Source organism: Pipistrellus kuhlii, unplaced genomic scaffold (assembly GCF_014108245.1).
Source record: "Pipistrellus kuhlii isolate mPipKuh1 unplaced genomic scaffold, mPipKuh1.p scaffold_m20_p_1, whole genome shotgun sequence".
In the NCBI taxonomy this organism is placed as follows: domain Eukaryota; kingdom Metazoa; phylum Chordata; class Mammalia; order Chiroptera; family Vespertilionidae; genus Pipistrellus; species Pipistrellus kuhlii.
This window is the reverse complement of record NW_023425404.1, coordinates 99,194,505-99,222,411: the sequence shown is the minus strand read 5'-3', so window position 1 is coordinate 99,222,411 and position 27,907 is coordinate 99,194,505. Positions and strand designations below refer to the sequence as shown.

Sequence of the window (27,907 nt, the reverse complement as noted above, 5' to 3'; positions counted from 1 at the left end):
GAATGGAGGTTAAGAATGGCCTAGATAATTCTAAAGTAGACCAAAATGGAAGTGAATTTATCCTATTAGATAGCTTGATTACAAATAAAATATTGTAATAGGTATACATAAATAGATTAATAGAACCAATAAGAAGCATCTAAGAATAGACCTAAATAATATATAGGAGATTTATAGATGAAAGGGAAAGAATGGATAGCTCAAAAAGTGGCATTGAAATAATTGCATTATCTATTAGAAAAGTGTTAATTAGATCTTTACTTCACACCATACTAAAATACAAATGCCAAATGGAATAAAAACTTTAATGTGAAGATCAAAAATCTTAAAACTCTTAGAAGTTGTATATATCTATATCTATATATAGATATATAGATATAGATATATAGATATATAGATATAGATAACATTCTCTTTTACTTATTTTTGTTAATTTCATTGGTTTCAAACCTAGTGGGAAAAACATATTCTTTTTTTGTTTTATTACAGTGTATGCTAGCCTAAATTTTGGCGGTAAGATACAACAAACGTTTGGTAACCAAACAGAACATATTTCATCATACTCTGGTCCAAATCCAAGCCCAGGAGCCTTCATCCCTCCATCCTGTCCTCTCTCATCTCGAACTAGCCCAAAACACACATCTCTTATTGTGTCTCCAAAGAAGTCTCAAGATAATTCTGTTAATTTCTCAAATTCCTGGCCTCTTAAAAGCTTTGAAGGACTATCAAAACCAAGTCCTCAAAAAAAGCTTATCAGCCAAAAATCATCTGGTTCCACAGGAAGAAATGAAGGTAAAAATTAATATTTTTTCAAACTCATTTGTATGTTTGATTATATTTAAAGTTATGTTGTTAGATCTTTAAAAGCTTGTAAATTACATTTTTCTGTGCATTAGTAAATATTTAAGAAAATAACCATATGTTAGATTAAATGTGTTATATAAAATTCGTTGAAATTGTGAATTCCTTTTTTTCTTCTATTGCGACTTCAAAATCCTTTTCAGAACTAGGCAAACAATAATGCTTTATAATAGACATGAACATGAACAGCCTTAGAAGCTACTAAAAGTTTTGGCTTTACAAATATAAAATGTCATTCATATGTTTACTGTAGTATCCATCATTCGACATTTATTGAATATTTAATATATGTTAAAATTATTTTGATGTGTTTTCTATTTGTTTTAACCAAAATATTTTTTTCTTGCCTGGCCAGAATGGCTTAGTTAGTTTAATAGAACCAATAAGAAGCATTTAAGGATAGACCCAAATAATCATTGGTTCTATAAGTTGGCCAAAGAGTTATCCTGTGCACCAAAAGGTTGCCTGTTGTAACCTCAGGACACATACCTGGGTTGCTGGTTCATTCCCCAGTTGGGGCACATGAAGAAGACAAATGATCAGTGTTTTACTTTTACATCCATGTTTCTCTCTTTCTCTCCTCCTTCCTCTCTCTAAACATGTCCTTGGATGAGGATTAAAATGTTTTTAATTATGAAATTAGCATATAAGTTTATTCAAGACAGAGTCAGTCTCAAAATAAAAGGTCTGTTAAATGCAACCCCCTCATCCCACAGGCTTTCCTGTCCCCAGCGCCTGAGGTAAGATATTTTACCTTTAAACTATCCCACCATGCTAAGTTCCAGTTTATAAACATAAGGTCACTTTAACTCATAGTGAATTTTATCACTTTCTGTTAGCACAAAACTTTCATTTCCTTGTATTACTTTCTTTTTTTCTTTCTTTTTTTTTTTAATATATTTTGATTTTTAACAGAGAGAAAGGGAGAGAGAGAGAGAGAGCTAGAAACGTCGATGAGAGAGAAACATCGACCAGCTGCCTCTTGCACACCCCCTACCGGGGATGTGCCCGCAACCAAGGTACATGCCCTTGACTGGAATCGAACCTGGGACCTTTCAGTCCGCAGACCAACGCTCTACCACTGAGCCAAACCGGCTTCAGCTCCTTGTATTACTTTCTTTCTGAATTTATCTTTCCTACAAGATCAAATATTATTGAGAGCTGATGCATTATTTAACCTGTTCTCCCAGTGAGCAGTATTTCTGCTTTGCATATGGTAGTCCTTCAAATGTTGCTTATGTAATTAAATCAAGCAAAAAAAATTAGCTCTTCTACCTTATTATGGACTTTACCATACAAGTACTAGCTATGGTGATTTACATGAGGATAGAAATTTAACTTGGTACATCATATTTTTATTTTTATAAATAAATTGTGTTGGCTTGTTTTTGTTATATATGTTTAAATATATGTGTTGACTCATTTTTTAATATTTTAAAATATGTTTTTATTTTTTTTATTTTTCTGAGAGAGAGAAAGGGAGGAGAGAGATAAAAACATCAGTGATGACTGAAAGATCATTATCAGCTGCTTCCTGAACACCCCCTACTAGGGATCGAGCCTGAAATCTGAGCATGTGCTCTGACCAAGAATCAAACTGTGACCTCCTGGTTTATGTGTCAATGCTTAATCACTGAGCTACACCCGCTGGGTGAAGTGGCTCATTTGTGTTATATTTGTTTAGGAGCCAATGATATTTTTATCTCATTTTAGGTAATCTATTTCTAATAAAAGATACTGTGCTTTTTCATTTTAAAACACCGTAGTCACGGCATTTGTGATTTAAACTTCCACTTTTCTAAAAAAAAAAATTCAAAATAAAATATGCATTTTTCATGCAGGAGAAAATTCTCAAGAAAAACCTCCAGTTCAACTCACACCTGCCTTGGTGCGATCATCATCTTCCCGACGAGGCCTGAATGGTACCAAGCCTGTCCCTCCCATACCAAGGGGAATCAGCCTTTTGCCTGATAAAACCGATTTAAGCACAGTGGGACCCAAAAAGAAAGAACCTAATGATATTTGGAAGAGTGAAAATGATAGTGTTAAAATTGATCTTTCAGAATTAAATATCAAAGACAAAGATTTGGACCAAGAAGAGGTTAGAACCAAATACCATTTTTAATTTTTAAATGCTTGTGACTTTGCTTAGATATAATAGTTTTATCTAAGGAAAAATCAAGTAGTTTTTAATCCCATAACATGTTTTCTTGCTTATAAAAATATTTCATGTTCATTATAGAAAATATGGAAACTTAAGTGAAGTACTGGGAAGAAAATTCATTACACCAAATCCCAATGCCCAGAATAATTTACTATTAACACTAATGTGTTTTCCTTTAAGTATTCCTTCTATGCATATATTATTACTTTTTATTTTTTTTTATTTATTTTTTTATTTTTTTTTATTTTTTATTTTTAATTGATTTTTTACAGAGAGAAAGGGAGAGAGATAGAGAGCTAGAAACGCCGATGCCGGGACACGCCCCACCGGGGATGTGCCTGCAACCAATGTACATGCCCTTGACCGGAATCGAACCTGGGACCTTTTAGTCCCCAGACCGACACTCTACCACTGAGCCAAACCGGTTTCGGCTATTATTACTTTTTAAATTAAGAATAAGAATAATATAGCAATATACTATTGCACTAACCCTCCCAAATGAATAATTTGTCATATTTGTTTCCTTTTAAAAAATATATATTTTATTGATTTTTTTACAGAGAGGAAGAGAGAGGGATAGCGAGTTAGAAACATCGATGAGAGAGAATCATCGATCAGCTGCCTCTTGCACACCCCCTACTGGGGATGTGCCTGCAACCAAGGTACATGCCCTTGTTAGGAATCGAACCCGGGACCTTTCAGTCTGCAGGCCGACGCTCTATCCACTGAACCAAACCAGTCTTGGCCATATTTGTTTCCATTTTTAAATAAATGAAACATAATATAGTTTCTTCCCCATTCTTGAGCATCTCCCTTGTTCATATATGTGCAAGTTTACTTATCTTTATGAAATTAAGATCATAATTACTACTCCTCTTTGAATTCTAGGTTATTCCATTTAAATTATATAGCTGTATTGTCAATATGATAAAACTGTACATATTAATATGCCAGATAAAGAAAGTGGCTGCTATATTACTTTGGATTCAGAGCACAACTTTTATAAATTCTTCCTTTTTATCATTTGTTTGCCTGATTTTAGGTTTAAAAAGTGTTTTACATTAAATAAGTAAACTAAAATACTAGATGTTTATATTATGGGGTATTTTTAAACTGATTTTAAAGCTGTAAGCATTATGTACAGATCATTTGCTCAATAAAATAAATATTAGTGCTCATTTATTTTCAAAGCATTTTTTTAGCACTAAGCATGTGTAAAACTAATAAAGTGCCAAAATTGGTTCTTAATGAGTTAATCATTCTAAATTCTAATTACTTGTAAAAAATTTTCCTTGTTTTTTATTTCAATGGTACTTGGAAGGGGATTTATTTAAAAAAACAAACTTAGAGAAAAGGCATTTACCTACATTATTTATAAATTTCATCTGATTATACATTTTGTATTGATTTTACGGTAACTTAAAATATAACTTTTTCTTTTAATGGATAATTGAAAGGGTAATTTTTAAAATATAATTATTAGTAAATGTAAGAGAATACTACTCTTTTTAGATACTGAATCTTTCAAAACTATACTAGGGAAGTGGCATCCTATTGAATCAACCATTATAATTGTTATAATCAAAATACAAATAAAGCACAGTTATGTATATTTCTGTGTTCCTTAATTTGTTTATATTTCTATTCCCAACCTTAATTGTATTAGTTTCAGATAATGATTTTTACTCTGCATTTCTAGAAATACTTGGCTTCAGAAGTTAAATAAAATGATCTATTATTTTCTGAACTCTAACACTGGCAGGCTGGATGTGAACTTTAAATTTTATAAAATGGAATACTTTTTCCTAATCTCATAAAACTTTTAAATAGTCACATAAGTACACAAGTGACTTAAGATTAGCTGGACTTCTGTGACTTTAACCCACTTAAGTATCTACCATCTGATTTTAGTGATTCATTTATTAATCTTTGTGCCCAGTGTTGAAAATACCATGGTAAATATGGTATTTACAAGGTTTATAAAATAGTGGGTTATTTATAAATACCTACGTGATGAAGTCTATATTTATACTATGTGCAGCCCTAGCTGGTTTGGCTCAGTGGGTGGAGGATTGGCCTGCAGACTGAAGAGTCCCAGGTTCGATTCCAGCCAAGGGCACAGGCTCAATCCCCAATGGGTGGCAGCCCATCAATGATTCTCTTTCATCATTGATATTTCTGTCTCTCTCTTCCTCTCCTTTCCTCTCTGAAATCAATAAAAATATATATTTAAAAAACACTATGTGCAGATATGTTAACATTTATCTTGTTACTACTGGATTGAAGAATAGTGGCTATCTAGATATAGTTAATGGGGAAAAATAGATACAGTTAATGGATTTTAAAATCTAAGGATAACTTCTAATATAATTATTTTGTAAAGTTGATTGTTTTTATTTTTTCTTAGATGCAAAGCTCTCTTAGGTCCCTTCGTAACAGTGCAGCTAAGAAAAGAGCAAAACTGAATGGCAGTACTTCAGATCTTGAAAGCCCTGATTCTGCAATTAAAATCGACTTGACTATGGACTCCCCATCTCGATCTTCCTCTCCAAACATCAGCTCTTATAGTGAAAGTGGAGTTTACAGCCAAGAATCATTGACTTCTTCTCTGTCTACAACTCCCCAGGGGAATAGAATGATGTATTTTATGTTTTACGTTGATAAATGAATGTTAATCTGTAGTTTGTAATCTCAAGCCCTAATATATTTTTTTTTAAACAATTTTCTAATTTTAAAAATGTTGAAATACATTTAAAAGACAATGGAAAAGTTTACATATCTTACTTTGCTTGACTTTGGTTTGGAATGGGGGTGGAGAGAGAGAACACAACCCCAACTCCAATCTAGAGCACCTAAATTAATATATTTAAAGTCTGTTCCTCAGCTCCAGTTTTTCATTTACCTAAGATTTATCTCAATATTTATTGTTCCTTAGCTCTTCTCTGAATCATTGACTCTTTGGCAATTGACCCATAGCTGATATTACTGCTTTCATTTCAAATTCAGTACCAATTTTCTCTTAATTTATGGATAAACTCCATTCAGCTGCTACCCTACTATTATGTTTTGTTATTCCATTAGTTTGTAGAAAGTTAGGATTTCAAGTCATAACTTTTCCAGCCCTCTTAGAAATCTTCTGAAAGCAATAGTGTTAGAATTAGAGTCCTAACCATCTCACACTGACAGAAAATAGCAATTTGACAAATTCTTTTAGAATGCCTCAGTAAACTCTTAAGTTTTAAACAGTGATCTCACCTTGATTTCTGAGATCTCTGTGACTATTCTAGGATTTTAGGGATGTTTATCTTTTTTATTTTCTTTATTTAAATTTTTTTAAAATTATTTAAAGTATTACATATAGTATATATATCCTCCCCCCCCCCCCCCCCATTGACCTTCCCCCAGTCTCCCCTATTCCCTGTCGCATGCTATCTTTTTTATTTTAGACAAAAATCTAAGACTAGAATTGCTTGGTCATAGGGTTGATGTACGTTTAACTTTTATATTGCTTGTGCAATTTTGCACTCCCAGCAGCAATGTATAAGAGTTCCAGGGTTTTTTTTTATATATATACTTATTAACAGTTAATGTTGACAGTATTTTTTTTTTCTTTTGATTTCATCCTGAACCATGTTTATATACAACTATTACAAGTAAATATTTTTTAAAAATATATATTTTATTGATTTTGTACAGAAAGGAAGCGAGAGAGATAGAGAGTTAGAAACATCGATGAGAGAGAGTCATCGATCAGCTGCCTCTTGCACACTCCCTACTGGGGATATGCCTGCAACCAAGGTACATGCCCTTGACCGGAATCAAACCCGGGACCCCTCAGTCCCCAAGCCGATGCTCTATCCATTGAGCCAAACCGGTCTCAGCTACAAGTAAATATTTTTAAAGTAAATATTTGAAATTAATATTATTTTCACTTAAATGAACTATAATCACAATAACTCAGGTAAACAGATTGTGTAATCAAAAGAGAGCCAGTGTTCTAGTACCTTTAATGAAAAGGGGTGTTTTATTTCAGCAGTTTATAGAAGTAAACTGAATTTTTGTGTCCTGTTGTGGGATGTGTTTCTCATTCCTTGGTTTCCTATTTCTTAATTTGAATAGCAGCTTATTTTTCAGTTGGAATTTTTTTTTCTACTTAGAAATTTCTTTGTTGTAATTACATAGGTAGACTAATGCTATGATATATATTTACAAAATGAAATTGGAATCAGTATGTAACTATCATTAAGTTACCAGACATTTTAAATATATATTTATGGTTTAGACCAAAAGTGCTTCCCTTATTGTTTATGAATGAGAAATTTTATGTTATATATTACTACAGTTGCATGGTCCTATAAGTAATTTGGTACACAATTGGGAAGAGAACTTCATTTGATACTATAACATTTAGAATTCACTATTCCCTATATTGTCTCATAGAGTTATTTTCTTCAGATATTGAACTCAGTGAAAAGTGAGTTCAGTATACCTTCATATACGGACTGAATTATCTTTAAAGAATTCAGTATTTCCACTTTTAAGTTTAATAGCTTTAGAGCAATTATTCTCAACCAGCTCTCATTCTACCTTAAGAATCATGACCAATGAAAGCCACTACTACTTAATGCACGGCTTTCATCCTTAAGTGGTTTGGGGCGGAAAAATTGTTGAAAACCACTCTTCTAGAGACAGAAATGTGTGTGTTTGTTTTTTAAGTGAAATATACTGAGTATAAATGTAAATTTACAGTAATCTATTATAGAGGAACTAGAGGCCCAGTGCACAAAATTCATGCACGGACGTGGGGTGCCCTTCAGCCCAGCCTACACCCTCTCCAATCTGGGACCCCTTGAGGGATGTACAACTGCCCGTTTAGGCCCAATCTCACTGGGGATCTCACAATCCAGGACTGCTGGCTCCCAACTGCTTGCCTACCTGCCTTCCTGATTGCCCTTAATGGCTTCTGCATTTCAGCCTGATTACCCCTAACCACTGCTGCCTGATTGATGCCTAACTGCTCCCCTAACTTGTGTCCTGTTGTGGGATGTTTGCCCCTAACTGCTGTCCCCTGCAGGACTGGTCACTCCTAACTGCCCTCCCCTGCAGGCCTGGTCACCCCTAACTGCCCTCCCCTGCAGGCCTGGTCTCCCCCAACTGCCCTTCCCTGCAGGCCAGTCACCTCCAACTTCCCTCCTCTGCCAGGCTGGTGACCTCTAACTGCCCTCCCCTGCAGGCCTGGTCCTCCTGAACTGCTCTCCACTGCAGGCCTGCCTCCCCTCACCCCCCGCCCTTCCCTGATGCCCAGTTACCCCCAACTTCCTCCCTCTGCCTGCCTAGTCCCTCCCAACTGCCCTCCCCTGCTAGCCATCTTGTGGTGGCCATCCTGTGTCCACATGGGGTAGGATCTTTGACCACATGGGGGCAACCATCTTATGTGTTGGAGTGATGGTCAATCTGCATATTACTCTTTTATTAGATAGGATAGAGGCCTGGTGCATGGGTGGGGGCCAACTGGTTTGCCCTGAAGGGTGTCCCGGATCAGGGTAGGAGTTCCCTTGGGACATGGGGCGGCCTGAGCAAAGGGCCTATGGTTGTTTGCAAGCCAGCCACGCCCCCTGGCAACCCAAGCAGAGGCCCTGGTATGTGGGGTTTATGTATGTTCTACAATTAAAACTTTGTAGCATGGAGAGGAGCCAAGCCTGCTCACTCCATGGTGGCAGCCATTTCTGTTGGGTTTTATGTATCTTCTATAATTGAAACTTTGTAGCCTGGAGCGGAAGCCTGGGCTGGCCAGAGTGTGCAGAAAGCTTTGCTTCTTTCATTGTCAGGGGCGACCCTTGCCTCCCTCTTTTTCTAGCTTCATAATTGCCACCATTTCTGTTTGGATTTGTTTACCTTCTATAAGTGAAACTTTGTAGCATTGAGCAGAGGCCTAGGCTGGCAAGGGCAGGCGGAAAGTTTGGCTTTCTCCATCGCCTGGAAATGCAACCCTCCCTCCTGCTCTCTGTGGCTGTAGCCATGTTGGTTGGGTTTATTTACATATTTGCTCCTGATTGGCTGGTGGGCATGGCTGGTGGGTGTGGCTTATGGATGTAGCAGAGTGATGGTTAATTTGCATGTTATTCTTTTATTAGGTAGGACTAGAGGCCCCATGCACGAAATTCATGCATGGGTAGAGTCCCTAGGCATGGCAGTGATCAGGGCCGATCAGTGGGGTGATTGACAGGGCAATTGGGGGTTCCCCGATGGCAACCGCCTTGGCTGGCCTGAAGCCTGTGTGCTGGGAGCAGCTCCTGCATTGAGCATCTGTTTCCTGGTGGTCAGTGTATACCATAGTGACTGGTCATTTTGCTGGTAGTTTCACCATTTGCTCAATTTGCATATTAGGATTTTATTATATAGGGTTACTCTTCTAAAACGTTTAACATTGATTTCTCATTAGGCCAATTATCAAATATGTCTACCCAACTACAAAGAATTGTATTCCTTCATAACAATTCTTTTTATATTATCTACTAGAGGCCTGATGCACAAAATTTGTGCAAGAGTATGCCTTTCTTCCCCCAGCTGCCAGCACTAGCTTCCTTCGTAGCCCCAGCTTTGGAAGGTTGTCCAGAAGGACATCCAATCTAATAAACATATTACACTTCATTATTATAGATCATTGAATTTATTGACATTACTTTTATTAGTTTAAAACAGTTACTTAAAGTAAGATTTAACATTCTTCAGTTTGCTTTTATATATACTAGAGGCCCAGTGCACACCTTTCATGCACTCAGAGGGTGCCTCAGCTCAGCCTATGCACTCTTGCAGTCCAGAAGCCCTATGGGATGTCTGACTGCCATGGAGGCAGGAGAGGCTCCTGCCATCACCACTGCTCTTCCCAGCCTTAAACCCAGCTTCTGGCTGAACAACGGTATTCCTGGGAGAGTGCACTGACCACCAGGGGGCATCTCTTGCATTGAGTGTCTGCCCCCTGGTGGTCAGTGTGTGTCATTGTGACTGCTTGGTTGATTTGCATATTAGCCTTTTATTATATAGGATTTTTTTTTTCCAGAAAGGAAGTGGCAGAGGGAGAGTGATAGGAACAATGATGAGAAAATCACTCATTGGCTGCTTCCTGGACACTCCCCTCCCCCTCACTGGGGAACAAGCCCACAACCTAAACATGTGCCCTGACCTGGAATGGAACCAGGGACTCTTCAGGGGCCAACACTCTATCCACTGAGCCAAACCAACTAGGGCTGCTTTCTTAGTGAAATAAGGCTTCTAAGCCTTTATAAAGTTAGGAATAGAAACAAATGGTAGTTGAAGAAGAAAGTGGCTCTCACTAAACTCACTAGTTGCAGATGTCTTATTTATCAAAGAGTTAAATCTCTTTTTATATTATGGTATATAATAAAGAGATAATATGCAAATTGACCATCACACCCTTACACAAGCTGGATGCCCCTATGTGATCAAAAGAGTGAGCAACAGGCCAGCAGGGGGTGGCAGTTATGGGGGGGCAAGCCTGCAGGGGAAGGCAGTTGGGAGGGACCAGGCCTGCAGGGGAGGGCAGTTGGAGGTGATCAGGCCTGCTGGGGAGGGTAGTTGGGGGCAATCAGGTTGGCAGAAGAGCAGTTAGGCATCAATTAGGCTGGCAGGGGAATGGTTAGGGGGTTATCACGCTGGCAGGCAGAAGCAGTTAGGGACAATCAGGCAGGCAGGCAGGCAGGCGAGTGGTTGGGAGCCAGCAGTCCCAGATTGTGAGAGGGATGTCTGACTGCCAGTTTAGGCTCAATTCCTGTGGGCATATGGCAGTTGGACATCCCCTGAGTGGTGCCAGATTGGAGAGGTTACAGGCTGGGCTGAGGTTGCAGGCTTGGCATGAATTTTGTGCACTGGCCTCTAGTTATGTGTGAGGCAGATTTACATACATATATATATATGCCTAAGTGACCTAACAACCAGTCAGCAGGTCACTATGATGCACACTAATCACCAGGGGCCTGGCACTCAACACAGGAGCTGCCCACTGGTGGTCAGGGCATTCTTGCAGTCCCAATTGACCCCAATAGCCAGCCAGGTCGAGGGACCCCACCCACGCATAAATTCATGCACTGGGCCTCTAATATTATATAATTAGAATCATTTGGTTTAGTTTGGAATTAAGTCTCCTTAAATAGTTGTGTGGGTTTGTTTTTTGTTTGTTTGTTTTGGTTTTTGATTTAACAAAAGATTGTATGGCACAAGTTAGAGAGTTTTAAGTTCCTTTAGCAATCATCATGACTAATTACTGACCGTATGTTCAAAATATTGGAACTTCAAAAGGTAAACTAGGAATACCAATAAGAAACATTCTTGCCTGGCTGGTGCGGTTTAATGATTGTGTGTCAATTTATGAACCAGGAGATCATAGTTCAATTCCTGGTCAGGGCGCATGCCCAGGTTGTGAGCTCAATCCCTGGCAGGAAGCAGCCCATCATTGATTCTCTCTCTCTTCATTGATGTTTCTCTCTCTCCCTCTCCCTTCCTCTCTGAAATCAATGCAAAAATACATATATTTTTAAAAAACATTCTGAGCCATAGTTTTTTATACTTGCTGCCTGTTTAGTGAATTAATAAAAAGTATAAAGAATGTTTGATTTTAGAGTGTTGAATAGCTCTAGATCTTAAATGTTTATTGAAATTACTTTGTTTCATTTTAGGTCAGACATATTACCAACATTTGGATCAAAACTTTGTCTAACAAGTTTTTCTTCTGCAAAGAATAAAATCTCTCAAATAGCTGAACAGAGCCCCAGTACAGGTATTGTATGACTGTTTTATAAATGTGGTTTATAGAGAGTATGATTTTTAAATGATGTCAGAAATGATAATGTAGCCGAAACTGGTTTGGCTCAGTGGATAGAGCGTTGGTCTGCGGACTGAAAGGTCCCGGGTTCAATTCCGGTCAAGGGCATGTATGTTGGTTGTGCAGGAGGCAACTGGTCGATGTTTCTCTCTCATGGATGTTTCTAGCTCTCTATCCCTCTTCCTTCCTCTCTCTGGAAAATCAATAAAATATTTTTTAAAAAAGAAAAGAAAAAAATGATAATGTATACATTTCAGTGTTAGAATTTATGCAGGCAGTCCTCGGATTACGTCTGACTGGACGTACATTGTTTCGTGGTTATGTCACCATCTCCATTTATTTATAAAAAACAAAAAGTTCCCTCATTTCGATAAATGTACATATATGCTTTCTGTTTTTTGTTATTTATTTACCACAGGTAAAGGTCAGGAATTATCTTTCTTTTAACTTGTTTTTACTGTTCCACTTCATTACTGCTGTGTATGTGCTCCATGTGAGTGATGTATGTGGGTTCCGACTTACAGCAAGAATTGTCACACCATAGGAATGGATTTCTGTAGCCCAAGAACCTACTGTAGTTACCAATTAAGACTAATCCTCTTAACTCCTTAAAAAGACATTTTGGCAAGATTAAATATTGTTTTATTCTTGGTAGATAATGTACTTACCTGGCCCAGCCAGCATGGCTCAGTGTTTGAGCATCGACCTATGAATCAGAACAGTTTGATTCTCAGTCAATACACATGCCAAGATTGCAGGCTCCATCTCCATGGATGGGATATGCAGGAGGCAGTCAATCAATAATTCTCTCTCATCATTTATGTTTTTCTCTCTCCCTTCCTTTCTGAAATCAATAAAAATATTTTTTTCAAAAAATATTTACCTGAATAATTGATCTCCATTTAAGCCCATAGCTCCTAGACATTTAGACTTAATTGATATGAAAAGAGACCTGGCCATCAATTTTTGAAAACTTTCCAAGTGACTCTAATATGCAGCTTTGAGAACCAGTGGACATCACAAAGACAATTTCTTTTTATTATTATTTTTTTCTTTATTGATTAAGGTATTACATATGTGTCCTTATTCCCCATTCTCTCCCCCCCCCCCCCCCCCCGGTGTCTTTGACCACTGGGTAGGCTTATATGCATGCATACAAGTCCTTTGGTTGATTTTCCCTCCCTTATACCTATCCCTCCCCTACCTTTCCTCTGAGGTTTGATAGTCTGATCGATGCTTCCCTGTCTCTGGATCTGTTTTTGTTCATCAGTTTATGTTGTTCACTATATTCCACATATGAGTGAGATCTTGGTGGTATTTATCTTTCTCTGACTGGTTTATTTCACTTAGAATAATGCTCTCCCATCCTAAGTAGATCAGAATCCAATATTTTTCTAATTGATTACTAATAAATTCTTTTTTATGAAAAATGATTATAAATTAGAGACTTCCAGGTTAGTTCACAAAATGTTTAACATAAGATACACATGAACTCAACTACTAGTTAAATTTTTTTTTAGTTAAATTGTGAAAAAGACAGTTTCTTAAAAAAATTTTAACTAGTAGTTGAATTCATGTGTATCTTATGTTAAACATTTTGTGAACTAACCTGGAAGTCTCTAATTTATTAGTAATCAATTAGAAATATATTTGGATTCTGACCTATTTAGGATGGGTACTGCATATGATTTTTTATGATTAGTAAACTGTGGCATTATGAATAAATTACAACAAATTAGGATGTAATACTTATTTTCACATGATCTCAATATAAAAATCCTATCAACTTAAAAAAAATCAATCTTTATTCAGATTATTACAATTGTTCCTCTTTTCTCCCCCCCATAGCCGCCATTTTTTCCAGCCGAACCATCAAGTTGCATGAGTTTTTAAAATATATTTTGGATATTAAAACCCTTTTTGTAGGGGGGGATGTTTCTCTCTTTTCCTCGTCCATCTCCATCACGGAAAAGGAAACAGTCAGGTTCCTGAGTGGAGGAGCTGGAGATTAAGAAATTACAGTAAGAAGGACACCAGAGGCAGAAATAGATTCATCAAGCTGGGAGCTAGGTGGGCGCCATTCTCTCTGATGGAGAGGAAGCAAGCACCCGAGCCATGCAGCAGGTTTATTTTTATATCCCAAAATACCAGGAAGTAACACCAAAATTTAGGGTCAAAAGAGCTTATTTTCATTAACTAGACCCCTAGCATTACTGGATTATGTATCTGGACCCGTCCCTGCTGACACCTGGACAAAGGTACATAAGTCAGAAACTAATGCTTTATGTTTTTTGTTATTTATTTACCACAGGTAAAGGTCAGGAATTGTTATCTTTCTTTTGATTTGTTTTTACTGTTTCACTTCATTACTGCTGTGTATGTGCTCCATATACAGAGTTATACCCTCCACCCCCCTGTGCTCTTGGGGGGCATAACTGGGACAGGGACTCTGTCAGTGCCTTGGGCTCAGCTGACAATTTAAAGAATGTCCGTGTGCCTTCTCAGGTGGCACTCTACATTTATATGATTTGCAAATATTTTTTCTCATTCTGTAGTTTGCCTTTTCCTTTGCTGTGCAAAAGCTTTTTGGTTTAATGTAATCCCACTTGCTTATTTTTTGCTTTTGTTGCCTTTGATTTTGGTGTTAATTCCAAAATATTATCGCCGAGACTGATGTCAATGAGCTTATCATTTAATTTATTTGGGTTAATTTTTTGTGTAGTTTGTAAGATAATCAGTTTCATTCTTTTGGAGTGGTGTCCAATTTTCCCAACACCATTTATTGTAGAGACTGTCCTTTCACTATTATATATTGTTGGCTCCTTTGCTGTAAATTAACTCACCATGTATAAGTAGTTTTATTTCTGGGTTCTCTGTTCTGTTTCAATAATTATGTGTGTTTTTATGCCAATACAACACTGCTATAATTACGAGCTTTGTAATATATTGTAGTTTGAAATCAGGAAGTACCATATGATGGTAAAAGTTTGTCATTTTGTTTAGCTTTTTAAAAAACCAGCGCTTAGCCCTGGCTGCTTTGGCTCAGTAGATAGAGCATTGGCCTACAGACTGAAGGGTTTGATTCTAGTCAAGGGCACATGCCTGGGTTGCGGGCTCAGTTCCTAGCAGGTGTTATGCAGGAAGCAGATAAGGAGTGATTCTCTATCATCACTGATGTTTCTGTCTCTCTTCCTCTCCCTTCCTCTCTGAAATCAATAAAAATATATATTTTTTAAAAATCTCTTAGCTCACATGGCTCAGTGTTGAACATCAACTTATGAATCAGGAGGTCACGGTTGGATTCCCTGTCAGAGCATACCGTATGCCTGGGTTGTGGGCTGGATCCCCAGTAGGGAACATGCAGGAGGCAACTGATCAATGATTCTCTCTCATCATTGATGTTTCTCTTTCTACCTTTCTCTTCCTTTCTGAAATCAATTAAAATGTATACATATATTTAAAAAGAACCAGCTCTTGGTTTTAATGATTAGTCTCACCTATTAATAGAAAATATTTTCACTCAAAACCACTATCTTTATGAAGCTTACTTTATGAATAACAAAACTAAAAAGAATTTGGAAAGAGAGCCATTTTATTCCTGGAAGTTCTCTATAATTTATTTATCAGATTGTTTTCAATCCTCACCTGAGGACATTGCTGAGAGAGAGAGATGAGAGAGATGCGAGATAAACACCAATTGGTTGCCTTCCATATGTGCCAGGACCAGGGATTGAATTTGCAATCCAGTTATGTGTCCTGACCAGGAATCAAACCAACAGCCTTTCAATGCACAAGATGATACTTAATTAGCTGAGCCATTCTGGCCAGGCTATTATCAGATAGTTTTAAATCATTTTCTATGAACTGGCCTAGTGCCCTTTACAATCATCTCTAGCCCACCTGCAACCACCCACCTCCTCTTATTATCGTTTTATTAAAATACCCGCAACAATATTAAAAACATGATATGTTGTTATCACTACTTAATGGTTTACATAGGGGCTATAAATAAAAATGGATGTTGACTCAAATATAATTGCCTAGGACTTTCATTTAGTCCACAGTGGTTTTCACAGCTGCAGAGTATTAGCACAGGGTGGTCAGTTTAAACATCCAAACATATATATTAAATTTTTGGCATTTGTTAAAAGGAGGCCTACATTAAGGTTTTCATTTGTTTAAGTATTTATAATATGCTAGGCACTTTGCTAAACACTTTACATCTATTTTCTTCATTTCATCCTCTCAACAGTTCTGGAAGAAGTATTACTGTTATACCCATTTTACAATTAAGGTGGTATTACGTTTTAAAGCCAGAGTCCTGGCCAGTGGGGCTCAGTTGCTTGGAGTGTCATCCTGTGCACCATAAGGTCTCAGGTTTGATTCCCAGTCAGGGCACATGCCTAGGTTGCAGGTGGATCCCTGGTTGGGTCTCATAAGAGAAACAACCAATTGATTTACCTCTCACACCCATGTCTCTCCATCTCTCTTTCTGTTCTCTCTCTCTGTCTCTCTTTCTCTCTCCCTTATTCCTTCTCTAAATTAAATTGTTTTAAAAAGAAAAGAAATACTTTCAAAAAATAAAGCCAGGAAGTAAGATTTTAGATTCTGAGCTCTTAGTCACGATGTAGTTTATTACTTCACCAGCCAGACCAGTATAGACCCATTACACAAGAATGAGAGATAGCCTGGCTAGTGTTTCTCAGTGGGTGAATGGTTAACCAGGAGGTCACAGTTTGATTCAGTGTCAGGGCACATGCCTCAGTTGTGGGCTTGATCCCCAGTTGGGGCATGCAAGAGGCAACCAATTAGTGATTCTCTCATCATTGATGTTTCTGTCTCTCCCCCTCCCTTTCCTTTTGAAGTCAATAAAAATATATATTAAGAAAAGAATGGAGTCTCAAACCAATAGCTTTTCAATGCAAGGATGTCTCAAGACACATTTTAAACATTTTAGACTTAAAATTTTTCTTTTTGCTGTAAAACTTAAAATGTCATTTTAACATGAAATGCTTGTCATATTTTTAACATATGTATTGCATTATTTCTTTCAACATTGAATTTTCTATTTCATTGTCATTTTATTTTATTTTATTTATTTATTTTTTATTTATTTTTTTAAATAAATTTTTATTGTTCATATTATTACAAATGTTCCTTTCCCCCCCCTTCTCACCCCACCCTCTGCCCTTTCCCCACCCCCCATTGTCCTCATCCATAGGTGCACAGTTTATGTTCAGTCTCTTCCCACATCCCCCTCTCCCTTTTTCCCCAAGAATAAACAGTTCACTCCCCTTCCATACCTCTGATTCCATTATATTCAACAGTTAATATTGTTCCTCAGATTCTTTTTTTTTTAGTTTCCTTGGTTTTTAGATTCACTTGTTGATAGTTACATATTTGTTGTTCATAATTTTTATCTTTATTTACTTTCTCTTCTGAAAGAACCCCCTTCAGCAATTCATATAATTCTGGTTTGGTGGTGATGAACTCCTTTAGCTTTTTTTTCTTATTAGTGAAGCTCTTTATCTGACCTTCAAATCTGAGTGATAGCTTTGCTGGATAGATTATCTTTGGCTGTAGGTTCTTGCTATTCATCACCTTGAATATTTCTTGCCATTCCCGTCTGGCCTGGATGGTTTCTGTTGAGAAATCAGCTGACAATCGTATAGGTGCTCCTTTATAGGTAACTACCTTCTTTGCTCCTGCTTCTTTTAATATTCTCTCTTTGTCTTTTGCTCTTGGAATCTTAATTATGATTTGTCTTGGTGTGGTCCTTTTTGGATTCCTTTTGTTTGGAGTTCTGTGCACTTCCTGGACTTGTAAGTCTAATTCTTTCACCAGGTGGGGAAAGTTTTCTGTCACTATTTCTTTCAGTATGTTTTCGATATCTTGCTCTCTCTCATCTTCTGGGACCCCCATAATTCTGATGTTGGTTCGCTTGAAGTTGTCCCAGAGGTTTCTTACATTATCTTCAACTTTCTGGATTCTCTGGCCTTCTTGCGTCTGCGGAGGAGTGTCTTCTAGCTCTTTATGTTCTAAATCTTTGACTTGATTCTTGCGATCTTCCATTCTGTTTTTAGGACTCCATAAAATATTTTTTATTTCAGACAATGTATTCTTTATTTCTTGTTGATCCCTTATTATTTCTAGTTGATCCCTTTTCATATCTTCATAGGTCTTGTTTATTTTATCGGCCTTTTCTAGGAGATTTTTGAACAACCTTATAAGTGTGGTTTTGAACTCTATATCCAGTCGCTTTTTGTCCTCCATTTCTTTCGTTTGTGATCTATTTGGTTTAGGCATTTTCGCAGGCAGCTTTCCTGATGGGGCGGGGTTTCAGGGTGGAGCCTACAGCCTTGGCTTTCGTCAGCCCCGCCCTATGTGACTCCTGAGACTCAGGGTCCTTCAGTACTTGTTGCGAGCGCCTCTGAGAGAAAGGTGCCCTCGATTTTCGCCTGCTGCCAAACTGTCTATGCTCTCCCTCAATGAGTCCGGTATTGGGGTTCAGTTCAGTTGGTAGTGGGATTGGAGGTGGCGTTCAGAGCAGTCTGGAGCCCCTGTCTCCCTCCCGTCAGGGCAATCCCGTGGCACAACCAGCCGGCCCCTCTCTGAGTGCAGTGTGCGCGCCTCCGGGACCTCCCCTCGCCGCTTCCCCAGAGTCCCACCCCACAGCCCGGCTCCCTATGGATGAGCCTGGGTCCCCGGGGTGTGGCCTAGAATTGGGGTTCAGAGCAGTTGGAGCTGGGCCCAGCACAGCCGGAGCTTTTCTCTCCTTCCCGCTTGGGACCGCCAGCCAGGCACTCGGCCTCCCTCCTCTCCGGCTCTGTCCTCTCTGCGCGCGCCTCGTGTCTCCATACCTTGGGCTTTTACAGCTCCTCCGCGCTTCCTTCTGGTTTTCTCCTTGTTTCTTGTTGTAGAATTTCCAGTCAGTCGACTTTCCTGTAGTTCTGGGTAATGTCCATTTTTTATTTTAGTTGAATTTTGTTGAAATTGTTGTGTGCGGCTGCGGCTAGTTGCCTACCCGAGCAGCCATCTTGGATTCTCCTATTTCATTGTCATTTTAAAGCCTGTTTTGTAAAATGTTGTTGTATGGCTTATAATAAATGTTTTTATGTGCTAGTAAGTAAAAAGTAACACAAAATTGAAAATAATGTAAAACTTTTAAAATTACTATAATGTTATAATTTCTTCTGTTGTATTACTGACTTTTTTTAAAATATATTTTTATTGATTTTATATAGAGAGGAAGAGAGAGGGATAGAGAGTTAGAAATGTCGATGAGAGAGAAACATCGGCCAACTGCCTTTTGCACACACCCCTTGGGGATGTGCCGGCAACCAAGGTACGTGCCCTTGACTGGAATCGAACCCGGGACCTTTCAGTCTGCAGGCTGACGTTCTATCCACTGAGCCAAACCGGTTTCGGCATATTACTGACATTTTTTAAAGGATAGAAGGCAAGATAGGTTTAGAGGGGAGATATGTATCTACCATTATTACCTAATCATTCAAATAAATATTTTTGTTATTTTATTTTGTAGGGACTGCAACATCCAACGTAAGCATAATTGGTCAACGTATGAACTATGGTTTTGAATGTGGTGATTTTGAAGATGTTAGGTCACATGACATTTCCTCTAGTGTTTTAAAAATACAAAATAAGGAACACCCAAGACATAAGCGTACAAAAGGTTAGTAAATTTCATAGCAAGTTAATTTTTAAGATTGGTTGTCTCTAAATCAGAATCCTTCCTAAGCTTGCCATTAAAGAAACATTGATTGAAATTTCTCAGTTTTGAAATTTTTTCTCTTACCCTTCTGCTAATATGTTGTTGCTCAAATAATTTTACTAAGTAGGAGAACACATAATTCATCTATTGGCTTATGGGCTTGCCTGAGGAGCCAGTGCAGGGAAGCACCTACCCAATAGGTTAAAACTAGGGAATTCCTACTTACCCTGCTTCCCCCCCAGAACACACAAACACACACACACTTTTTAAAAAAGACATTTTACCACTAAAATGGGTGGAGAAATCATGTGAGTAAATGACTCTCAAATGCCTATGTAGGTTGTAACAATGGAGTAACTATGGAAACTGGAATATAATTTCCTTGTGGTAGAACCTGGGAAGGCTTATTTATTATCACTAACAATTTACATTCTTTGTTTGTTTTTCTTAGTAGTAAGTAGCATCTATGTGATTGCTCTTTCCATTTTTTCAGAGATCTTATTACAGCTTCATTTAAAAAATTTCCCTTAAGTTAAGGAGTAGTGATTTTTTTTAATCCTCACCTTAGGATATGTTTATTGATTTTAGAAAAAGGAAGAGGGAGGAAGAGAGAGAGATATCAATATGAGAAAGAAACATCAGTCAGTTGTCTCCCATATGTACTAGTATGCCCACCAATCGAATCCACAACCTAGGTTTGGGACCTCACCAAAAATCAAATGGGCAACCAAATTTCATTGCAAAGGATGACACTTCAACCAACTGAGCCACACAGCCAGGGCAAGGAGTAAGTGATTTTTTAAGGGTATAAATATTTAAATAGGATAATTAGAAGTAACCTGTATTTAAGCATTGCAATAATCTGGTAAGTTTAAGGAGCTATCATTTTTTATGTATAGCAACTACGATTGTAATAAGGTCAACTTTTCTTATTTCTGGGTAGAATAATTTTGGTTGTAGGTTCTTGCTATACATCACTTTGAATGTTTCTTTTTCTTTCTTTCTTTCTTTCTTTCTTTCTTTTTTTTTACTTGTAAAGAATTTTTGTGAGTTTATTTGAGCCAAACTGTCGACATATGCTGAGAAGCAGAACCTCAACGAATTGAGATAATGCTCCCACTTTGAATATTTCTTGCTACTCCCATCTGGCCTGCATAGTTTCTGTTGAGAAATTAGTTGACAATCATATGGGTGCTCTCTTGTACGTAATTAACTGTTTTCCCTTGCTGTTTTTAATATTCTATCTTTGTCTTTTGCCCTTGGCATTTTAATTATGATGTCTCTTGGTGTGGTCCACTTTGGATTCCTTTTGTTTGGGCTTCTGTGTGCTTTCTGGACTTGTAAGTCTATTTCTTTCACCAGGTGAGGGAAGTTTTCAGTCATTATTTCTTCAAATAGGTTTTCAATATCTTGCTCTCTCTCTTCTTCTGACATCCCCATAATTCTGATGTTGGTATGCTTAAAGTTGTCCCAGAGGCTTCTTACACTATCTTCAAATTTTTGGATTTTTTTGTTGTGGTTGCTTTTTCGGTTGAGTGTTTTTAGCTTTTTTCTGTTTCAAATCTTGAAAAACCTTATAACTGTGGTTTTGAACTCTATATCCAGTCATTTGTTTTCTTCCATTTCTTTTGTTTATGTTCTGTTTCTTTTTCTCCACATTTTTCGCTGCTTCCTTGAGTTGGTAGGGTGGTTTTATGTGCTAGGTGTCCTATATGGCCCAGTGGGTTGGCCTCCCAGTTACCTGAGGTAGACACTCTTGATGCATCCCTTTGTGGACTGTGTGTACAGTTGTTGATATCACTGGGAGGCATTGACCTCCAGGCCAATTGGCTGTGAGGACCTGCTGTGTCTAGATATAATGGAAGAACTGCTGTGCTGGAAACAGGCTTATGGGGAAGGACTTGTTCCAGTAGGGTTTTAGTGCTCACTGAGTCTGCCTCTTGAATGTGTCACTTATGGATGTGAGTAGTTAAAATCTGGTGTCTTCTCACACAAACCACTAGATACACTAGCTTCTGGATCTCCAATGGGGTATAGGTCAGCTACTGTCTGAGGCCACCCAGCAGGAGCTACATCAGGAACTACAGTTTTGTCCTCTTTGCTTGGGGTTTAGAGGTTTTGGAGATCTCTGACCAGAGCTGCCGTTTGTTAGGTTAAACTGCAATATGGCAGGCCATTTATATGCGAAAGCCACTTTGTGGAGCTTGGGTGGGTTTGTAGATTATACAGGGTGGGGTCTCAGGAAGTCACTAGGCTAGAGAGTAGCAAATAGCGGTGGCAGCCAGACAGCCTTCTCTGCGTCTCCACGTTTCCAACTCCTCGCGTTGCACGCCTCAGTGCAGTAAACTGATTTCTGTCCACCTCTGCAATAAAGACACTCTCAGTTTCCAACCCAATGACAGACAGTCCAGCTTCTTCCCAGAAACTGGATTTCAGAGTAATTGGGAGCTTGTCTCCCTTCGGGTTCAAAAAAGCAGTGCACCCAGTCACCTGTCCCCAGCCTGATTCGTGAGCCTCCGTACCTCAGCTTTTCAGCATTTTGCACGTCTCAGTGCTCTTTTCTCTTTCCTTCTAGTTGTAGAACTTCCATTCAGCCAGCTTTCCCACGGTTTTGTTGATAGATGTTTTTTCTTTTAGTTGTAGTTTTGAAATTGTTGTGCGAGGCTGCAGTTTAATGTGTTTACCTATATGCTGCCATCTTAGTTTTTCCAGCATTTTTTAATAGTAGTTTTTTTTAGTATGTATAGTCTGCCTACATTTTTTTTTTTTTCCTGATCTTTATATGTCCACATCATGTCTACTTTTAGAATACTGGTTTAAAAGCTGTTTCTTTAGAAAGCTTTCCCTACCCTCCTGCTACTTTCCCTACTCTACCAGCCCGAAGCAAGACAAGATACTTAAAAATAAATATACTATTATCTTTATATCTCTCTTATACTTTCTATATAAAGATGTTCAGCCCTGGCGTGATTCCTTAGTCAGCTGGAGCATTGTCCTGAATACCAAAAGTTTGTGGGTTAGATTCCTGGTTAAGGTTCATACCTAGATTTTGGGTTCAATCCCCATTGGGGCATGTAGGAGAGGCAACCCATCAATGTCTCTCTCTCTCTCTCTTTCTCTCTCCCTCAAACCCCCCTGTCCCTTTCTCTCTGTCTAAAAATCAAAAATCCTCAGGTGAGGAGAAAATGAATGAAGGAGTGAAGGTGCTGAGTGCCACATGTTAAAGGAATGGAGTGGTGATGAGCCAACCAAAATTAATAGTGTAGCCTTAGGCATAATCACTCAAAATTGCATTCTCAAGTGAGCTGGTTAAAGTAAATACTAAATGCAGTGCAGGGAATGAAAAGACTTCCAAAGGAAGTATGCCAATGAGTTGTATATGTGAATTAATTAATATTTCAGGAAACTTCAGACTTTTGTAGGACAAGATCTCAGAACTTTGTCTTTTTCCCATTCCTCTCCTCTGCTGCTTGTCCTTTTAAACCTGTTTTCTAACATAATAACAACTTAGAGCCCCAATGAATAACTTTGGGAAAGTTATTCATGATGAATAGTTGAAGTGTTAGCAAGCTAGATTACATGCATTTATATTTTTCTCTAGTTGAATGAATTGGACTGAAGTAGTAAAAAGAGATTTATAAGGATAGTTTATATGTAAAGTATCTTTTAAGAATATTTTTCTCATTTTACAAGAGATTTGAGCAATATTTCTTTCAATGCATTTTTGTTTAGAACAAAATATAGTGTAAGAAGTAAAAGTAACATGAAAAATGGTTATGTCAGTCTCTCTCATAACAAATATTAAATTACTTATAGATAACTTGTTCTTTATTTCCTGTGATTTATCTAATCATTTAGTCATCTCTTGATAGTTTATATGTAGATTTAATGTTTGTGGGCTATTGAGTAAATTGTTTCATTTACTGAAATTTATTTTTCTTTGTTACTGAACATCTTTGGGGGCTATTAATATGCTGAAACAATACACATTAATTTTGATTATTCAAAACTATACTTAAAGAAAAATATGAAATACTAGAGGCCCAGTGCACAAAATTAATTACCTGGGGGAGGGTTCCCTCAGCCCACCCTGCCCCCCTCACAGTATGAGAGCCCTCAGGGGATGTTCTGTCGATGGCGTAGGTTCCTCCTGCAGAGGGAGGTCCACTGTAGGAGGCAACCTGGCTGATCAGGGGACGGCACTGCCCCTATCACCCTGCTGCTGCTGCCACTACCAGCTACCACAGCCACCAAGGTATTTTCTTTTCTTTCTTTCTTTTTTTTTTTTTAATATATTTTATTGATTTTCTACAGAGAGGAAGGGAGAGGGACAGAGAGCTAGAAACATCGATGAGAGAGAAACATCGACCAGCTGCCTCCTGCACACCCCGCACTGGGGATGTGTCCGCAACCAATGTACATGCCCTTGACCGGAATCGAACATGGAACCTTTGAGTCCGCAGACCAACGCTCTATCCACTGAGCCAAACCGGTTTCAGTGCCACCCCGGTATTGTCATCAACAGTTATTCCAGACCTTTCATCACTAAAAAATGACAACTTTCTTTAGGCATTTTCAAAATGTGTCTTTCATGATATATGACATTTCTTTCTTTCTTTTTCTCACATGAGGATATTTTTCCATTGATTTTTAGACAGTGGAAAAGAGAGGGAAAGACAGAAGCATCAGTATGAGAGGGACACTGCGATTGGTTGCCTCCTGCATGAGTCCTGACCTGGGTCCTGGCCATGGGGAGCCTGCCACCTAGGTAAATGCCCTGGATCAGAATCGAACTTGGACCCTGCGATCAGTAGGCTGAGGCTCTGTCCACTGTGCCAAACTAGCTAGGGCAGGATATGACATTCCTTAGACCCTCTAGCAGCCAACCTTCATTTTTTTTCTCCAGCAGGGAGGTAGAAAAACCCTAGATCACCTTCTTGGATTCTTATTAGGCAAGTTACCTAGAACACTGCAAGTAACATACAGGGAGCTTAGCCAATGAGTAGTCAGAAAAGGTGTTTCCTCTGCAGCTCATGTGCAGAGGTGGGACTGCTGGCAAGGGCCTGCCGCCAGCTGTGAGCAGGCCCTTTCTTACGCCCTCTTCCTCTGGTCCACTCTCTCTAAAAAGCAGTGAAAAAATATCCTCTGGTGAGTATTAAAAAACAAAACAAAATAACAGGCCTCCTCCCTGGAGATGCTGAATATGTAGGCCTGAAAAAGAGAATTCTTGGCTCTGTGAAGATCCCTACATGAATTTTATTACCAACTAGAAGCCCGTTGCACAAAGAGATTGGTGTAATGGGCCTTTCTTCCCTGGGCTTCCAGCACTGCTTTTCCTCTGGCAACTGGGACCCAGGCCTTCACTCCACTTGGAGTGTGCCACCTTTGCTGTAGGCTCGGGCCAGAGTCTGTCACCTTCAGCTTCATTGCAGACTCTGGACGGAGTCTACCATCTTTGCTGCAGACTCTGGAGTCTGCAGTCTTTGTCTTCCCTGCAGCCTGAGTGCCACTCCTGTAGATCCCTTTGCAGCCCCACCCTCCCTCTCATAGCAGGCATCCTGCCCTGCCTGGTTACTGGCACCTGGAGCAACTGGGTGGCCATCATCTTTGGTATTCTAATTTGCATATTCCCTCCTGATTGGCTGATGGGTGTAGCAGAGTGATGGTTAATTTGCATGTTTCTCTTTTATTAGTGTAGATATTTGAAAAATTAGCCTAAGCCACACCAATGAATCAAGTTTGCTTTTTTGTGTTCAGGGAAGAATCAAATAATATTTTGTTTTATTGTGTCAAAACAAAATTTTGCATGTGTTAAATACATAATTCTTATTCAAATACATGATAGCAGATGCAAAAGTTCTGTTTAACTCAGTGAAGGGACTGACAGGTTGATAATGCTGTTCAAATAAGATTGCCTGAAGTAAAACTTAAATTATATACAATCTGGCTAATGACCTATGGGACAATGAAACAATCACTTTTTTAATTGGTTTGACTTCTAGACAGAAATTAGTTACATCTTTATTTTAAATATATTTTTATTGGTTTTTTGCAGAGAGGAAGGGAGAGAGATAGAAAGTCAGAAACATCGATAAGAGAGAAACATCGATCAGCTTCCTCCTGCACACCCCCTACTGGGGATGTGCCCACAACCAAAGTACATGCCCTTGACCTGAATCAAACCTGGGACCTTTCAGTCCGCAGGCTGACGCTCAATCCACTGAGCCAAACAGGCTTCGGCTAGTTGCATCTTTAAAAGTCTAAAAATTCTATTCATTGTCTTACTTTGCTGATCATTATATGTAACTTTCCAGGCCTGTAAAATGTCAAAATATATATAACTTATTTAATTGTAAATAGTGTGTTAGAGTTATGTGTTTCATAGAAAAAGAAATGATCATTCTGTGGATCTCTGATGCCCCAATTATACTGAAAGAACTTGCTGTCAGCATTTTACTCTGAGCCTGTTAGTGGCCACAAGGCTGTGAGTGGGCGCACCCTTTCTTCTCTTGGCCTGCGATCTGCCACGGAGGCTGCAGGCCAGCCCTCCTGTCCCTGTCTGTGTCTGCTCCTGTGGGCCTGCCTAAGCCTGCTTTCATATCTTGGCCATTATAAATAACATCTGGATATATGTCTTTTCACTGAGCCACACTGGCTGTGCGTGGGATTATTTTCTTGTGTATCTTTCCCCCTAACACTGCATGTATAAACTTCTTTAAGGGATGAAGGTTTCTTTTCTCTCCAGTGCCTAGTTTATATTAGATATTCAAATTATAAATATTTATTGAATTAATGAGCATGTGTGAATAAATAAATTCTAAATTCTTTGTATATAATAATTTTTTTAGTTTAAAAGACCATATTATGATATCCCAAAATACTATGTATTTTTTAATGTGGGTGTGTGTTGTTGTTGTTGTTGTTTTTTAGGATTTACAGGGTCATCATCAAATTTACAACATATTACCAGTTTTGACTTCACATCCACAAATACCTTATCAGAAGATTCAGTAGTAGTTGTTGGAAAAGGTATTTCAAAGCTATTTAGCTTTTTAATTGTATTTCATGTTCTTCACTCATAAGCAAAGTATCTCAATAAAGAAGAGTTTGATCCAGGGGTTGAATAGAACTTTCATTTTGAAAAGTTATTAAATGGAAAGAATTAGAAGTGAATAATTCACATTTCTAGTGAAACTACAGTAAGTCATGTCAGTAATTTTCAGAGAGATATTTTATGTACATTTGGATACATCTAAGGCAATTTTAAAGTAGCTAAGACAATTTTACCATAGTTTAAATTCAAATGGTAGTCCTTATTTATGAACTTAGTGATCAGTACAAATTAATATAAATTTATTACCACTTATATAGTGTCTAACCAAATTAGAATTAACACCTGTTATATTTTAGGGGATTAGGGGACCTTTGTAGTACATATTTGCAAATATCCTTTAAAATTAGAAGAAGTGTTTTCAGCTTTATTGATAATTAACTGACAAATAAAATTATAAGATATTTAAAGTGTAAATCATGATGATCTGACATCCATACACATTGGGAAGGGATCCCCTATCAAATTACTTAACACGTCCCAACTAGACTCTGTTTTAATTGAAAAACTAGAATGTGATGACAGGCATTGAGGAGATACATCTTATTTTTGGTAAAAAGAATGAAATGTCTGAAAAGCTTCCCTAACTTCTTTACCTGATAAGAGTCTCATTAAGTCATATAAAGGCCCTCCTCAGATTGACTCCAACATACTCTATTTTCTGTTAGTTTTCTACTTTCCATGTACCAAACCAAACTAATTTATTCATTCCATATTCATGCTTTATACTTGTTCAAGTCTGCTTACAAGCATACTTACCTTCATAGGATATCCTTCCCTTCCTCTAGTCTCCAAATTCATTCTGTCTTCCAGTCCCAGCTCAAATCTTGCTTCTTTTTATCATATATATATATAATGTATATATATATAATATATAATATAATATATATATAATATATATATATGATAAAATGTATATACACACACACATATATATTTTTTTAAAAAAAATATTTTTAATTGATTACAGAGAGAACAAGGAGGGAGAAAGAGAGAGAAAACCATCAATGATGAGAGAGTCATTTTCCAGTTGCCTCTTGCACGACCCTTCCTGGGGATTGAGGCCATAACCCAGGCATGTGCTCTGACTAGGAATCGAACCATGACCATCTGTTTCATGAGTAGATGTTCAATCACTGAGCTATGCCAGCCAGGCATATCCTTGCTTCTTGAAATCATCTTTAATACCTCATATTAGCC

The 27,907-nt window shown here is 38.0% G+C and overlaps 1 protein-coding gene across 8 annotated transcripts in view; it reads left to right on the top strand.

Annotated features, from left to right (window-relative positions):
- TOGARAM1 (TOG array regulator of axonemal microtubules 1) overlaps positions 1-27,907 on the top strand; it is a 148,030-nt gene that overhangs the window by 59,647 nt on the left and 60,476 nt on the right. For 5 of the 8 annotated variants that reach the window (XM_045587617.1, XM_036458217.2, XM_036458185.2 and 2 more), the window contains exons 4-9: positions 490-792; positions 2,703-2,962; positions 5,433-5,665; positions 11,719-11,819; positions 19,408-19,557; positions 26,527-26,625. In XM_045587617.1, the coding sequence (XP_045443573.1) occupies positions 490-792; positions 2,703-2,962; positions 5,433-5,665; positions 11,719-11,819; positions 19,408-19,557; positions 26,527-26,625 (1,146 nt within the window). The remainder of the gene's footprint in view (positions 1-489; positions 793-2,702; positions 2,963-5,432; positions 5,666-11,718; positions 11,820-19,407; positions 19,558-26,526; positions 26,626-27,907) is intronic. The other 3 variants (XM_036458229.2, XM_036458225.2, XM_036458210.2) reach the window with 3 other exon arrangements.